Source organism: Cydia pomonella, chromosome 27 (genome assembly GCF_033807575.1).
Source record: "Cydia pomonella isolate Wapato2018A chromosome 27, ilCydPomo1, whole genome shotgun sequence".
NCBI classification, from domain to species: Eukaryota; Metazoa; Arthropoda; class Insecta; order Lepidoptera; family Tortricidae; genus Cydia; species Cydia pomonella.
In genome coordinates this window covers 9695460-9713158 of record NC_084729.1, presented here as the reverse complement: position 1 = coordinate 9713158, position 17699 = coordinate 9695460, and the positions used below count along the sequence as shown (strand labels likewise).

Below are 17699 nucleotides of genomic sequence, written 5' to 3'. Positions count from 1 at the left end.
TAAAACATATCTAAATACGTTTCATTAAACATTTGATCAGAAAAGAAATTTGCGTCAACCTCTAATTTTAGATTCATGGTGATATTTGAACGCTCTAACCTAAATAAAAAAAAACGCGTGAATACTAACCTCACAAATAGGTATTCTTGCGTCTGCTACTCCATTTTATCGGTATTATCGGTCATAACCGGCGATCCAAATTAGAGTTAGCGTCCGCACCACCGGATTTGATCAGACAATTTATTTAATCAGATTGGCGAAAATTTGTTTCCGTCTGGACTGGCCTGTATAAAAAAAAAGTGATAAAAGTCATAAATATGTTTTTTTACGATGAGCTTTTAATATTTAGTTTTAAATGGATTTATTGGACAATTTCCATTTTATATTGATTTAAACCAACACGAATTTCGTTCTTAGTTTTAAAACGAACGAAGCAATTGAAATAAAAAAACACAGAAATTGCAATCAAAATGAGGGACAGGGAATTTCGTCTTCGAGGAATCCAGTGATTAGCAAATGTAAGGGTGAAAAAACTTTCCAACACATACCATCGGATGTCGTGAGTGTTGTGTGTAGGCAAAGTGACAACCCTAGCGTACAAGTGAATAATCAAGATCAGGTGCGGGTAGTTCGCAATACCCGCGCAGCAAGATGTTGATACAATTCCTCGCCAGTCTGCCTGTGACCACGAGCGTAACGTCACGTTCGAAACGTCAGGCCATATAATAAACGTAAGTTACGATTAAGTCCCGTATTCGTTTTAAAACTATGAATTTCCATTTTGATATTTAACTCCCCATTCCATAAATAACGATATTTTAACCTAAATTTTAAATTGAAAGTTTCTATGTAAGTTCATACTTAGTCATGTTTGTTTTAATACACATGTGTTTTAGTTTCCTCATTTTCGAAATGAATAGTGTTGGGTGAAAGGCACTATTTCAGTCTCGGATCATTGACAAACTATCTCGACAGAAATGTATGCCTCCCCGAGTTAACAATCTACTATTGTATTGTTTACAATATTCTGCTTTCCGATTCCCTATTGCTTAAAGTAGGAAATAAACCAATTATTTTCTGTCAACATTTATTTTATTAATATTATTGTGTCAGACTAGATATGGTACAGGGCGAGTCCGGTTTCTTGCGCTTGCGCCGGTCCCGCTTGGGCCCGGGCTGGCCGTGGTGCACGGTGTTGATGTGCACGCGCACGCACGAGTTGGTGGTGAACACGCGGCCGCAGATCGAGCACGGGATGCGGGGGTGCAGCTTCAGGTGCGCCTAAAATATAAACAAGATTAGAAGCACACACCCGGACCCGGGTACGTCCTTACTACGTCCAAAAGAGAGGTATGGGCAACGTGAATGTCATCTCGCTTTGTGTGGTAGCTAGGTGTTGCTGATCAAGGGTTAATATTGCTATACCTCCGTTTTGAATTAATGATTTGCTGGCCAGTGCATAATGATCAAAAACTTGCTAGGTTTAGTAGAGCTGGTGTGATTAGAGTAACGCTACCTCGTTTTACGCAAAAGACACGCAGAATGGTTGTAATTTTTATTTTGTAGCAAATAGGCCACAGGGGCACTTTTACAAACAATAAAAATTACAAAAGTTAAAATTAAAAATTACAAAAATTTGCGAAAATATCCAGAAACACTATCTCTACCTAACATATGATATGATTAAGGCATACTGACTGTTCTGTGGTGTCTGTTGAGGTTGGCCTTCACGGTGAAGGCGAGCGGGCACAGCGGGCACTGGAACGGCCTCTCACCGGTGTGTGACCTCATGTGGAACTGTACAAAACATAAAATATGTTTTTTAGCCTACAACTTTTTTGGCAACCTTACTCACCGGCAGGAACACAACACTATGAGTAGGGTCTAGTGTTATTTGGCTGCGGTTTTCTGTAAGGTGGAGGTACTTCCCCAGTTGGGCTCTGCTCTAGATCTGGAATGACATCCGCTGTGCTGTGCCCTACCACATAAAGCGAGATGACATTCACAATGCCCATACCTCTCTTGAAGATCAGATCAGACATCTAGTATCGAGTAAGCGTAGGAGTTGAAAATAGAGTTCCGGTTACTCTGGTTATAATATTAGCGGAAAATCGTTGAGCATTAGACTTTTTGTTTGCGATATCTATTGTCAACAACAGTACTGAGAGTTCCGCTACTCAATGCTAGATGTCAACTGCGAAAATAATAAGCATTTTGGTACCAAAACTGATGTATGGAATGAGCACTCTATTACTTCTTATTTTACTCTTAATTATATTCATTAGTATTATATATGGATTAATATTTACAACATCAATAAATTGCTCTTATAATTAGCTTAAGATAATTATATGTAATACTGTCTTACTATTCATAAGTGCTTGTTGCTAGGCCTACATGAATAAAGTATATTTGAATAGGGTTGTTTCCATCTACAAATCTTAGGGCAGAATTGTATCCCAATAAATTCTTTTGGATTATAAGAACATGTTAAACTAGTTTTAGGGGAACTGTAATGACCATATTTTTGTAAATATTGAATTTAAAATATCTTTTGGCACACGTCACGTGACCAAACTCGAAACGTCTTTGAAGATTCTGATGACGTCACAACTCTCGGATTGACACTGTTGACAGTTAGGCGATAAACAACAAATGACATGTCAGTTGACAGTTCGTATCTTCTACGTGTGTATGTAGTTATGAGTCAAACGTGTAGTTGTGTGTTTTAATTTTTTTGTCTTTTAATTATTTATATAAGAATTCAAGCCTTGGCGACCCTCTACATCTCTAAGGATAATTTAATATATATTTTTATATTTTATCTCTGACACTTAGAGACTTATACATCTCTAAAGACATACTGTACACTTGCATTGTATTTAAGTGAATAAATATAAAGAATTTTAGTATTTTATGGTTTTATTTTTTTTATCATAGTTTTTTTTGTGTAATTTGACATTTAGAGACAGTATACATCTCTAATAAAGTATTTATTATTTCATAGATTCGATATTTGTAATTGTTTTTTTTTTTTTAATTTATTGTTTGTAAAAATGGACATGTAAAAGTGCCCCTGTGGCCTATTTGCTGAATAAATGTTTGATATTTGAAACCGTAAACTGTGACGTCACACAATTTTCAAAGAGCGTGTTGGGCGCGAAAGCATCTGTCAAAATATATTTTGTCAATTTAACATATTTAAAGCCGTTTTTAGTATAAAAGTTGAATTTTAGGGCAACTTTTTAGTTAATATACATAGAACGTAATACAAGCGTTTCAAAAAATTGGAAACAACCCTATTAGCTTAAGATAATTATATGTAATACTGTCTTACTATTCATAAGTGCTTGTTGCTAGGCCTACATGAATAAAGTATATTTGAATTGAATTGAATTGAATCTCTATGGTCTGGTATTAATGCTTACGTTTAAGGAGGATTTCAAAGCGAAGGTTTTCGGGCACTCGGTGCAGGCGTACGGCTTCACGTCCTGGTGCGTGCGCTGGTGGTAACGCAGCAGCGTCGCGTTCTGCGAGAACCATTACATGTTAGACAGACAAATCTTTCAAAGTTCGAAGAGAAAATTGTTACAGAAATGTATCTTTTCTCAAACTTGCTATGAAATGATGACATGACTTACGTCAAATTAGGTCCGAAAATACTACACATCAGGTGCGATGAGTGAAGATGATATAAAGGAATTTCATACTGCCTTACACACCTAGGACTGTAAAGCAACCTTAACCTTCTTTAGTTTTTTAACGTCAAATTGTCACACAACGTCTTGGCATTCAACCATCAACAAATATAGGTACGCTACCGTTGCTTCGCAACGAATATGCACAACAAATCACCGTTGTTGTGCATATTCGTTGCTAAGCAACGGCGGTGGCGCATCGCGCAGACGCGCGGACTTACGCGCGTAAGGCATCGCTGGTAGAGTGGCGAGCCGAGTAAGTCGCCACAAAACAAATTGACTACATTTTTTGTTTTAATTGCAAGTTTGAGAAAAGCACTATACAAATCTCGGCGAGAAACGGGGTTGCCGGCCGCGTATCTCTATCCGGTCTATATCTACTTGGCCTGCAACCCTACGTTTCCCGGCTTCTATAGTAATATACTAATAACCGAAACAGTATTTTTTTTATAAATAATTAAATAAATATTTGACTTTCTAAAACAAATTGCCCCACAGTAAGCTCAAGAAGGCTTGTGTTGTGGGTACTCAGACAACGATATATGTATAATATATATAAATACTTAAATCCGCCCGACCGTGATGTAATGAAGAGTTTTTCAGTCGAGTACCTACCGTGTTTGCCTAAGTGACGAGATTGAAAAGTTTGATAATATCCCTATTGTATACAATACTTTTTGTACAGGTCATCAAAAATATATTTTTTTTTACTATTAAACCTAAATAAGTAATGAAAATTGGTAAGTATCTAAGTAGCCAAAAAGACATAAACACGGCGCTTGCGCGGTACATTCTGCCCGTACTTGTGTCGCTGCAGGTGTATGATAGAGTGAGACAGAGCTATGTACCGGTAGTATACGGCCGCACTGCTCGCACACGAACTGCCCGCGGGGGGGCGGGGCGCGAGGAACACGACGTTTGCGGGGAACATTCCGCCCGTCCTTGTAGCGCTGGAGGTGTTTGCGTCGGTGGTGGGTATCATAGGAGGCCGCAGAGGGAAACGTCATCCCGCACTGTATACATAAATAATTTTTAAGAAAAAAAAAACGACTTCAATGATAGACCGGTGAAAGAACAATTATTGTTGATTTTAGATTTCGTACAATGAACTTAAAAAGACAGCGTCCTACGCCTAATTATGTAGAAAAGGAGGTAAAATGTTTCTTTTTGTCACTGCACCCACCTTGACACATTTCAGATTTGCCCTATGGTTGACTGGTAAGATACACGCAATAGGGTATTCTACTGTATTTAAGAGAAATTATATCACACCATGCATGAAATAATTAAAGCACCAGATAATTATTAAAAAAACTACTTAAATAGGGCCTTGAAAAACTAACTGCTTGAAAAACATGCAAAGAGAACAAATTGCCAAACGTGAACTATGCAGCCTTGAAGAGTTCCATTCTGTTCATCATGAGCAGTTCCACTTCATCAAATGTCACTTCTACAAATGTAAATACTTGATTTGTAGATGGAAATACTAAGATCACTATATGTATGCCTTTCATATTTGAAGAGTTCCCTCGATTCCTCATGGACCCCATCGTCAGAACTCGAACTTGGCAAAAATTTGTCTTGAAAATCTAATTTGCTTAACAAACACAGCGTAGAGGACAAATCGCCAAACGTGTACTATGCGTCGTTGAAGAGTTCCATTCTGATCATCATCACCAGTTCCACTTCATCAAATGTCACTTTTTTAAATGTAAATGCTTGATTTGTTAAAGAAAATACAAAAATCACTATATGCATGCCCTTAACATTTGAAGAGTTCCCTCGATTCCTCATGGTTCCCATCATCAGAACTGAGTTTTGACAAAAACGGCACCAATCTGTATATATATAAATAATAATAAATAAATAAATAAATAAATATTACAGGACATTATTACACAAATTGACTAAGTCCCACAGTAAGCTCAATAAGGCTTGTGTTGAGGGTACTTAGACAACGATATATATAATATATAAATATTTATAAATACTTAAATACATAGAAAACACCCATGACTCAGGAACAAATATTCATGCTCATCACACGAATAAATGCCCTTACCAGGATTTGAACCCGGGACCATCAGCTTCATAGGCAGGGTCACTACCCACTAGGTCAGACCGGTCGTCAAATTACCATAAATAAATAAATAAATAATAAATAAATATTATAGGACATTATTACACAAATTGACTAAGTCCCACAGTAAGCTCAATAAGGCTTGTATTGTAGGTACCTAGACAACGATATATATAATATATAATTATAAATACTTAAATACATAGAAAACACCCATGACTCAGAAACAAATATCCGTGTTCATCACACAAATATATGCTCTTACCAGGATTTGAACCCGGGACCATCAGCTTAATAGGCAGGGTCACTACCCACTAGGCCAGACCGGTCGGTCGAATATAAATTCAAACAAAAAAATAATTTTTAAAATCGGTTCAGAAATGACGGATTTATGGAGTCACAAACATTTAAAAAAAAACATACAACCGAATTGATAACCTCCTCCTTTTAAAATCTTGAAGTCGGTTAAAAAAATGTGTTGTACCTACTACGAGTACTACTACTAAAAAAAAGAAATCATATATGTTATGTAGAGTTGTGCCCTCTCGGTCTTTAAAAAGAGCGCTCCGATCTCGGTCAATCGGTCAAACGAACTAGTTCGCTCTTTTAGTTCCTTTAGTTCAGGAGCAAATCTCGAGATCTGAATGAGGATGACTAGGTATGTATCTTGCTCTCGCTCGCAAATAAACAGAGTGAGAGCGTGAGAGAGCGACTTTCTTGACCTTGACTCATTCCGATCATTCGCTCCCGACCGATTTGGTACTAGGTACCGATGTACCGACTACTGAACTAAAGGACCGAGACCGATTAAGAGCGCTTAAGATGAACTAGTTCCTTTCGGTCCGTGATGGGATTTCATTCCTTTTAGTTCTTCGGTCCTGACCGACTCAACCCTAATGTTATGCATAAATATTTCATTTCATTCTTTACTGCACCATGGTAATTACAAGATATTAAAACATGAAAAAGTATCACAAGTGCCATTAAATATTAAATAAATAAAAAATATAATATTAGTATATTACGATACAAGTGCGAAGAATAGGAAATTCGAAACGAGTGGCGATAAATTAAAACACGACCGAAGGAAGTCTGAGTCATGAGCTCATCACACGAATAAATGCCCTTACCAGGATTTGAACCCGGGACCATCCCCTCATAGGCAGGGTCACTACCCACTAGGCCAGACCGGTCGTCAAAAACGTTTTCCTTGCTCCTGAAAACATACCTCTTCACACCGACGTAATTCAGACGGATGCATCTTCCCCACATGCTTGTGTAGCGCGTCCTCGCTCGCACAGTTCTCGCCGCACTGCTCGCACGGCCGCAGGTCGCCGTGCTCGGCGGCCGTGTCTGTGTGTCTGTTCAGCGCCTCTACGCTATAGAAGTTAGCTGAGCAGATACTGCATTTGAGCCTTAGTGGCATGTTCTGAAACAATTTATTTAGATGAATTGGTATGTCCTTAAACTACGTCCAAAAGAGACGTATGGGCATTGTGAATGTCATCTCGCTCTTTATGGTAGGGCACAGCACAGCGGATGTCATTCCTGATCTAGAGCAGAGCCCAACTGGGGAAGTACCTCCACCTTACAGAAAACCGCAGCCAAATAACACTAGACCCTACTCATAGTGCTGTGTTCCTGCCGGAGAGTAAGTTTGCCAGAGCTCAATGAGGATGCGGAGTGTTAGGGTCGGCAACACCCATGTAACTGCTCTGGAGATGCAAGCGTACGCTACGGAGGCTGCTTACCACCAGGCGGGCCGTATGATTGTTTGCCACCAACGTAGTATAAAAAGTACGAGGATTGTGTGGGCTAACGAAATGAAACACGGAGTTTCGCAAAAAATACACTGCACTAAATAGTGTCTAATTTTGAATCTACAAGAATAATAAAACGTAAATATTTCTAAATAGGTACAGAGGTAGAATAAATAAATATTATAGGACATTATCATTATCACACAAATTGACTAAGTCCCACAGTAAGCTCAATAAGGCTTGTGTTGAGGGTACTTAGACAACGATATATATAATATATAAATATTTATAAATACTTAAATACATAGAAAACACCCATGACTCAGGAACAAATATCCATGCTCATCACACGAATAAATGCCCTTACCAGGATTTGAACCCGGGACCATCAGCTTCGTAGGCAGGGTCACTACCCACTAGGCCAAACCGGTCGTCAAAAGGTTCTATAGATAAAATGCAAGACTCGTCATTGTCTTTGACATTTTGCCTTGCACAGTCAAGGTATAAACAAAAAAAAAAGGTATTAAGTCAATTTAAATTACTGTAGAGATAAATTATTGACATTTTATTATTTTTATGCTCATCCGGTTATGTCTGTGTTTGTGATCTCTGTATGTACTAACAATAGTCTTGTAAGTTATGTTGTGTAATACTAACACTTTTATGGGTTTTGCCTGAAATAAATGATTTAATAATAATAATTAAATATCGACACTGACAAAGTGCCAAAAATATGTATATACGAACTTATTGTCTATACATTAGTAGTGTGTACATATTTTTGGCACTTTTTCCGTGTCGATATTTAATACCTTGACTCTACCTCTACAAAGGGTTAAACCACTGTTACATACAACCTAACTATTATCGTTAAAGTTAAAGTCTTTAACTTATCGTTAAAGTTAAAGACTAGGTAGTTAGGTAATTGTTAGAAAAATGGAGCTTCAAGTGCTGCACCTCGGAGTGCTTTCTATTCTTGTCTAGCTTGAGCCCCTTCTCGCCGATGAATGTCTCCCCGCACACGTCACACGCTACGTCCAGCGCGACGCGCGCCGCACGTGCGTCAGGTGACTCCTGTGAACCCTGTATACGTACCTCGGCGTGCGTTCGTTTCTTGTGTAGCTTGAGCCCTTTGTCCCCTACGAATGTCTCCCCGCACACGTCACACGCCACGTTGAGAGCGGCGTGCGCGCGCCGCACGTGCGTCAGGTGACTCCTGTGAACCCTGTATACGTACCTCGGAGTGCGTTCGTTTCTTGTGTAGCTTGAGCCCTTTGTCCCCTACGAATGTCTCCCCGCACACGTCACACGCCACGTTGAGAGCGGCGTGCGCGCGCCGCACGTGCGTCAGGTGACTCCTGTGAACCCTGTATACGTACCTCGGAGTGCGTTCGTTTCTTGTGTAGCTTGAGCCCTTTGTCCCCTACGAATGTCTCTCCGCACACGTCGCACGCCACGTTGAGAGCGGCGTGCGCGCGCCGCACGTGCGTCAGGTGACTCCTGTGAACCCTGTATACGTACCTCGGAGTGCGTTCGTTTCTTGTGTAGCTTGAGCCCTTTGTCCCCTACGAATGTCTCCCCGCACACGTCACACGCCACGTTGAGAGCGGCGTGCGCGCGCCGCACGTGCGTCAGGTGACTCCTGTGAACCCTGTATACGTACCTCGGAGTGCGTTCGTTTCTTGTGTAGCTTGAGCCCTTTGTCCCCTACGAATGTCTCCCCGCACACGTCACACGCCACGTTGAGAGCGGCGTGCGCGCGCCGCACGTGCGTCAGGTGACTCCTGTGAACCCTGTATACGTACCTCGGAGTGCGTTCGTTTCTTGTGTAGCTTGAGCCCTTTGTCCCCTACGAATGTCTCTCCGCACACGTCGCACGCCACGTTGAGAGCGGCGTGCGCGCGCCGCACGTGCGTCAGGTGACTCCTGTGAACCCTGTATACGTACCTCGGAGTGCGTTCGTTTCTTGTGTAGCTTGAGCCCTTTGTCCCCTACGAATGTCTCCCCGTACACGTCACACGCCACGTTGAGAGCGGCGTGCGCGCGCCGCACGTGCGTCAGGTGACTCCTGTGAACCCTGTATACGTACCTCGGAGTGCGTTCGTTTCTTGTGTAGCTTGAGCCCTTTGTCCCCTACGAATGTCTCCCCGCACACGTCACACGCCACGTTGAGAGCGGCGTGCGCGCGCCGCACGTGCGTCAGGTGACTCCTGTGAACCCTGTATACGTACCTCGGAGTGCGTTCGTTTCTTGTGTAGCTTGAGCCCTTTGTCCCCTACGAATGTCTCCCCGCACACGTCACACGCCACGTTGAGAGCGGCGTGCGCGCGCCGCACGTGCGTCAGGTGACTCCTGTGAACCCTGTATACGTACCTCGGAGTGCGTTCGTTTCTTGTGTAGCTTGAGCCCTTTGTCCCCTACGAATGTCTCTCCGCACACGTCGCACGCCACGTTGAGAGCGGCGTGCGCGCGCCGCACGTGCGTCAGGTGACTCCTGTGAACCCTGTATACGTACCTCGGAATGCGTTCGTTTCTTGTGTAGCTTGAGCCCTTTGTCCCCTACGAATGTCTCCCCGTACACGTCACACGCCACGTTGAGAGCGGCGTGCGCGCGCCGCACGTGCGTCAGGTGACTCCTGTGAACCCTGTATACGTACCTCGGAGTGCGTTCGTTTCTTGTGTAGCTTGAGCCCTTTGTCCCCTACGAATGTCTCCCCGCACACGTCACACGCCACGTTGAGAGCGGCGTGCGCGCGCCGCACGTGCGTCAGGTGACTCCTGTGAACCCTGTATACGTACCTCGGAGTGCGTTCGTTTCTTGTGTAGCTTGAGCCCTTTGTCCCCTACGAATGTCTCTCCGCACACGTCGCACGCCACGTTGAGCGCGGCGTGCGCGCGCCGCACGTGCGTCAGGTACGTTGAACTCATCCTGACAGGGAGAAATATGCATAGTGAAAAAACTGCAATGTTCAAGGAAATAAGTGAAGTGCTGGTGGCCTAGCGGTAAGAGCGTGCGACTTGCAATCCGGAGGTCGCGTGTTCAAACCCCGGCTCGTACCAATGAGTTTTTTGGAACTTATGTACAAAATATCGTTTGATATTTATCAGTCGCTTTTCGGTGAAGGAAAACATCGTGAGGAAACTGGACTTATACCAATAAGGCCTAGTTTACGCTCTGCGTTGGAAGGTCAGATGGCAGTCGCTTTCGTAAGAACTAGTGCCTACGCCAATTCTTGGGATTAGTTGCCAAGCGGACCCCGGGCCCCGATGGGCCGTGCCATAATGCCGGGACAACGCGAGGAAGATGATGTTAATGGACATAAGTACATTTTTAAGCTTTGTTATATAGTACTGGTTTTACGTTAAAAAAAAAATTATTTCTAAGTAGCTACGTATTACATTACCTACCGGCGCTGTTGAATCTAACACGTAGTTTTGACGCTACAGTGGAACTCAGAACATAAACATACATAGAATGCAAAAATAATTACCTCTCCAGACAGGAAAAAACCATTGACAAAACATTTTATCTTATGTTACTTCTGCTAACTACGAGTATATGAATACCTAATAATTGTTTTGATCGCATCATACACACACAGGGTGTAAGGACTATTCAGAGTTGATGGAATCTAAAATGTATTATTATTCAATAGATACACTTACTTGAACGTCTTCCCGCAGTGTTGGCACTCGTAGGTTTTGCCTGCGTGCATGGCGTGATGTCTTTTTGCTTGGCTCCTGAAAAAATATACAGGTTATGCGCAGTACTGTTCGCATATTCTTAAGGAACTTTGCATTTTGCAGCTTTCGCAGGCGTATGGGCAAACTTATACACCTGAGATATCTGGGTTATAAAATGTGAATTGCTTATTTAACCTTGTTCTAGAAACGAAGCTGCATTCCTTGCAGAGGAACTTGAGCCGGTGAAGGTCCTGATGCTGCTGGCGTCGGCACTTCAGCTTGAAGCGAACGGAACAGATCTCACAGGGATGCTGGCCCATGCTCTAAAATTCATAAACATATTTTTTTAAATTGATACTGAAGAGAAATCATATATACTTAAAAGCAAAAAAAAAACAAGCTTGTGTGATCAAAAATGGAAATGCAAAGCTCTTCTAAATAAAGTAAAACAAATAAATTATCAAAAACGTTAATTATGGGCTGTTATTACTGATTTTATGACTTGACGATGATCAAAATGGTAACACTAATTACAGTGGCTTGAATATTATCATTTTCCTCGCGTGGACTCGAAAATTTTACCCGCGCACACCAGCCGCGTGCGTAGACATGTACGCACACGTCACGCAAGCGATGTGCCGCCTCTCACAGCAATCTGTATATTACAACGCGCTCGTGCTTGTCTACGCACACGCATCCGGTGTGACTGGGTTTAAATTATTGTATTACTCACTGGACTATGCCGCACTAGGTGGTTGGTGTAGGCGGCCTCCGCGTCGAAGCCTTTCCCGCAGTCGTCGCACCGAAACCGGGACTCCAGGTAATTGCGGGACTTCTTGCGCGAGGTGATCTCTTCCAGCTGCTCCTCCTGCACATACAGATATGAAGCTAACAGGGTAATATAGAAGGAAGTAGGCTAATGTAGTACATGTACTAAAGACGCAATTCTCATCACTGTACTAGACTGAACTATTCCCTAATGATTCTGCTCTTAGTACATTTTAGTACACTACACGCAAAAGAACGGGAGCGAGGAGTGACAATGACAGCAAAGGGATCCGAGAGATCCGACCGTACTAACGTCGAGCACGTGCGATGGCGACCGAAAGGCTCTCGGGTAATATGAGCGAGGCAGCACATAGCCGTCACGCCGTTGCAACTCACGGGAGTAAGCGAGAATATTGAATTGAAGAAGAGAATATTGAATTGTACTTTACAAAACGTCCGCAAAAACGGTTCCGTTACATTATTATGCTCAGTTTGTCTCGGTGTACTGTACCATAAACGACCGAACATTTGTGAGTTTGTACTAGTTAGTAGGAGCGATCTTTACAGTGAACGAGCGCGCACAATTCTAGAAGTAAGCATATATCTTGTTGTATTTGTTGAAGCATGTCTCTCACCTAATCTTCTTAGCCTTTTTTCGACATTATCTCATGTCCAAATTGTAAGTGATCATCCAAAAGTTTCACGAGGATCACATTCTAGGTTTCTCACGACTTTGGGTAATGCTAAATCCCTCAGCAGTTTATAGGAACCCTCGGTAAGACTGCTCAACAAGATAGCCCGACGCTTACACTCGGCCTTGTCAGCCGTGGCGTATATCGTTGGCCACAAACCATTGTTCCAAACGTTCTTTGAACACTAACCAATCTTGCACTTCATGATTAAACATGGTTAACGCTCCTATTGGTACTCTAGGCATGATCACAGTTTTATTTTTGCACGTGTAATAATTAAAGGTAGAACGCCAAATGCCAGGACAACGTGAGGAGGAAGAAGAAGAATAATTAAAGGTACAACCCAGTCACCACTGTTAGTCGGGGTGCGGGGGCGGGGCAAGGAAATGAAAGACGTGCGTCTCACGTAGTTGCATCTATTCGACTAACTTGCATGCGGTCGCAGCCCCCCTATTTAATACTAACAAAAATATATTTTTTTAAATACTACGTCGGTAGCGTTGTACTGCCGCATTTCGTGGCAGTTTTAAATATTCTGCAACGAAATGCTGGATTAATATACCGCCACCTATGAGGAAATTATTGTCAGTCTATTAAATATGTTTTTTTTATCCAAAATCAGTAAGATATTATAACAGTGTAGGTAGTCTATTTAACTTCAATTTTATTTAAAAAAGTTAAATCTTGTTTAAATTTAACTAACGTAGCCTACTTATACACTACACACTTAAAAGTTACTACTGAACAATGACACTTGACATTGACAAAACCATCATAGATTTGATGGAGGCCATAATTTAAAAGAAGACGTTGGGTGTGTTTCAGACACAAGACGGTCACATCTTTCGTCGCGAGTTTCAAGCGCAGCATATCATTTGTTTTCTTCCAATTTTCTGGGTAAACCTCTCTTAACAAACACTTTATAAGAAAATTTTAATTATACCAAACTTGTTCTTACCTTACTCAAAGTAACAATTTGTACTGCATGCGTTTTCTCGAACTTATCAAAATCAAACAGTGGCATATCATTTGTCGGGTCTCTGGGATATTTCGCTCCTGTCTTCTTTGTAACCTCTTTGGATTTGCGTACAACTTTCAATTTTTTATTATTTTTAACTGCAATAGCCTTCTTTCCTTTCCTTTCTTTTTTCTTCTCTTTAGATTTACCATTTTTTCTATTAACATTATCATCATACACTATATCATCGATATCTTCAATTTCTATATTCTTTTTATCTTCTAAACTGACAATACTGTCATCATCTCTGTCATTTATGTCATCATAGTCATCTTCATCTTGAGATTCATTCTTTTTCTTACCTGTAGATTTTTTCCTCTTTTTCTTTTTAATGATTTCTACATCTTTTACGAAAACTATATCTTTTTCTTTGTCTTCATTAATTTCTTCTACTTTTTCTTCTATTTTCAGATCGTTCTTTATAATACTATCTATGTCTACTATGTCTATGTTTGGCTCGACTTTTATTTCTACGTCAGGTAGAACAGTGTCTAGGTATTGTTGAGTTTCTAATTGAGTTATAGTTAGGTTGTAGATGCTATAGGAGGGTATACTGCGGATATATTCTGCATTCAACTGTAAGATAAACAAATATAAAATAACATATAAGATAGTGATAGTAACATATTTAACCCTTTATAGGTAACAATAATTATTATAAGGAAAAAATTACCACCCTATACTCTATAGGAGCATTCCTTGAAATTGTCTATCCTTGTCCCGTACACACGCGAATTTTCCAAAGATTTACAGGCACAAGAGTTTCTATTTTTAGATTTAGACGAAGACTATTTTCAGCCGCCTAAATTACGGCGCCATTTTCGGTGCCATTTCTTCGCGGCATGCCAGCGCTGGTACGGAATAGAAGAGGCGCCTATTTTTTTGGCGTTAGTGATCTCTGCCCGCGTCTGTCACTCTCTGGTACTGATAAGGCACCGTGTAAACAACTAGTGTCGATTTGCTGGTCACTGGCGGCGAGATGTAGCCGGCTGAAAATAGTCATTGTCTAAACGGTCTGAAGATGTGCTGTCGGTCGACACTGGCGCCGTAATTTAGGCGTCTCAAAATAGTCTCCATCTAAATTAACCAAAGAAAAATAATCGCCTGCTTTAACGTTGAAAAAAAAAAACAAGAAATGATATGCGTCCGTACGGGACAGCCCGTGCACGGGTTACACAAAACCTTAACAAATTATATAATATACACCTAAACCTTCCTCAAGAATCACTATATTGATAGGTGAAATCCGCATAAAAATCTGTTCAGTAGTTTTAGAGTTTATCGCGAACATACATACAGACAGACAGATGCGGCGAGGGTCTTTGTTTTATAGGTTGATGTAGAGATAAATTATTACATAAAAATAATATACAAATTTGAACTTTTAAGTTATAATTTATAAGTCACCTGACTATAGAAATTTTATCAGCTTAGACGATTTTATTTATTTCAGTTTATAAATAACATTACCCCTCCCCTGTACAGCTCTGGCAAGAGGGTCTGCTGTGTGCGGAGACACATCTCTCTGAAGGTAACACATTTGATCAGCAAGGCGCGGCAGAACGTGCAGAGGAACTGCGGGAGATAGTCCTGGTATACCTGTGGAAAAAATAACAAGTATAAATTAAGAGAAAAAGAAGCCTTGAAGATGGAAAGACGACTTGGTAAAAGTAGCGGGGGCCAACTGGATATGCGTGGCCCAAGACCGCATCAAATGGAGACAGCTGGAAGAGGCCTACACCTTCAAGGAGGGTTCTGTAACCTAGGTTTAAGAAACTTAAAAAAAAACATGTAGTAGAGATAAGTAGTATACCAGAAATAAATGGCTTTTTTTTTTAATTTATTTTTAATTAACACATATTCATTTACACATTTATCTTTACATTTATACAGACAAGGTATTGAATATCGATATGACTAAGTGATAAAAATGTGTACACACTATCTTAATATATAGGCAATAACGTTGTGTATACATATTCTTGGCACTTTGTCCGTGTACATATTTAATACCTTGTTTGTACATAAGAGCAATATTTAAATGGTTAAATTTGTAAAAAACTTTTGACTTTAAACCAAAACTGGTTGAGAAAATTACAATTTTGATTTACTTGAAGAAAGTTGAAGAAGGAAGATTAGCTTTGCGATCGTAACAAAATAACAGTACCTTTTCTATGAAATTCCATTTCGGGAGAAAACGGTTTACACTAACTAAATCTTAACAAATCACTTTGATTTTGATGTCGAATGCTTCAGAATTATATATTCTAGGTTTTACTTTTTTCTAAAAAAAAATAAAATTGTACAGCAAAGTTAAAAAGAATGAAAACCTATAAACCTAGTTTTTCATCGTGTCTATAACATACTAAAAAATCATGGAGAATGGAAAATATTTAGAAGCGGAAAATGTATGGACGAGTATGTGGTAATTGTGGTATAAATGTGTGTAGTATGTGGTAAACTTCCCTCTTAAAGTACTAGGAAATAGAATTCTTATAAGCTCCTAGGCAATTAGAGGTTAATATCTAAACTTGCTTTATTTGGCAATCGAAAATTGATAGCAATCTTGAACAAAACACTAAACCTTTGTTCTTTTTGATGTGAACATCGATTTCGGCACGACACACTATGATAAAAAAAAACAGTTTGCACTCCTGCCGGTAGAAGTGAAAACTTGAATATTAATGTTGTTCATTTTTTATATTTTGGAATGGTTAGGAAATAATTTTGCACGAATTGCTTTAATTATCGGTATAAAAATACTATCAATTACATGGTAAAATACAATACTTCCTCTCCTAGACCCTGGCTTCAATGACATTGTAACAGTTTTTCAATCAAGTCACGTGTCCGTCTTACGAATTTTCAATCTGACGAATCTGTCGGTCACGTGTCGCGAGTTTAACATTTTTTTCCCATCACAAAAAGTGCACAGCGCCGCTAAAGAAGTTTTCACTTCAAAAGTCAATATTTTTGCCTAAATAGTGCTCAAGACTCTGATTATGAAAACATCCAAAAAAACTGTTAAAAGTGCTCATTTAAACTAAAAGGTTTAGATGTTATGGTATTGATGTTATGATTTTTTTTTGTGAAAATAAGTTAAAGTAGAAATTGCAAATAAATGGATTTTTAATATAGGTACTATTAAACATAATCTCATTTAAAACATGGTCATGTTTTATAAATCCTCAAATTAATATTTAATTTTGTATTTTATGGGCTTGCAGTGCAATCAAACCCTGTTTTATGTTTGTGTATGTACACATAAATAAAATTATGGTTAAATGTTTTTTTTTGTTATTATGTCACTGTGAATTATAGATAGAAACCTATTCTATGAGTATCTTATACCACCATAAAACCCTATAATCCTAGAATTCGATCCACTACTTTTGGCCTTTTTTTACTGCAAACAATATTCATAATTGGCATACAATACATACAGGAGTCCCCGAAATGTGAGAAAAGGCATCAGTAAGCTTGCATTCATGGATATTGAATAATCTGCGTTCGGTAGACAGGCAGGCGCGACAGCACAACAAAGAATCACGATTTGACGATTCACTTGGTGTTATATCCATGATGTAATACTAGTTTAACTTAGATCAGACATAAATATTAAAATTAAAACAAATAATCTACTTATTTTACTAGACTTTCGCACTCAAAATGCTATAAAGTGTTTACAATTATATGTATAGTGCCATAGTCAATACAAAAGCACAGAAAGCTGTCATTGTTGCTGTCAAATTTCATTCGTTTGAAAATTGTTTATGTTGGTCAAAGTAACAGACGATGAAACAATCTGATCAATTCTGACGGACCGAAGAGAAAGCTTGGTTACATTTAAATATTACTATACAAAATGTATCGAATATCATTATTTGCTGATTAGTTGAGCAGATCTATCACATGGACTCCGAATACAACAGCCAAGCATAATTTTATAAAAAAAACGGTACATTGTCAGGTTTAAAAAGAGTTTCCGAACGCAATGCA

General features: G+C 39.8%; 2 protein-coding genes across 2 annotated transcripts; both read right to left on the bottom strand.

The window, feature by feature from the left end:
• Positions 1–1054: 1054 nt before the first annotated feature.
• On the bottom strand, positions 1055–9073 carry LOC133532589 (gastrula zinc finger protein XlCGF7.1-like). Its single transcript, XM_061871333.1, has 6 exons — positions 8918–9073; positions 7007–7207; positions 4547–4711; positions 3429–3530; positions 1699–1797; positions 1055–1281 (listed from the first exon to the last, which is right to left on the bottom strand). Exons 2-6 carry the CDS (start codon positions 7202–7204, stop codon positions 1102–1104), a joined length of 744 nt encoding a protein of 247 aa, XP_061727317.1. The 5' UTR covers positions 7205–7207; positions 8918–9073; the 3' UTR covers positions 1055–1101.
• A 1024-nt stretch (positions 9074–10097) lies between these two features.
• On the bottom strand, positions 10098–17426 carry LOC133532568 (zinc finger protein 652-B-like). Its single transcript, XM_061871304.1, has 7 exons — positions 17144–17426; positions 15171–15299; positions 13641–14276; positions 11956–12090; positions 11418–11545; positions 11205–11279; positions 10098–10467 (listed from the first exon to the last, which is right to left on the bottom strand). The coding sequence occupies exons 1-7, from the start codon at positions 17279–17281 to the stop codon at positions 10263–10265; spliced, it is 1446 nt and encodes a 481-aa protein (XP_061727288.1). The 5' UTR covers positions 17282–17426; the 3' UTR covers positions 10098–10262.
• Between the last annotated feature and the right edge of the window lie 273 nt (positions 17427–17699).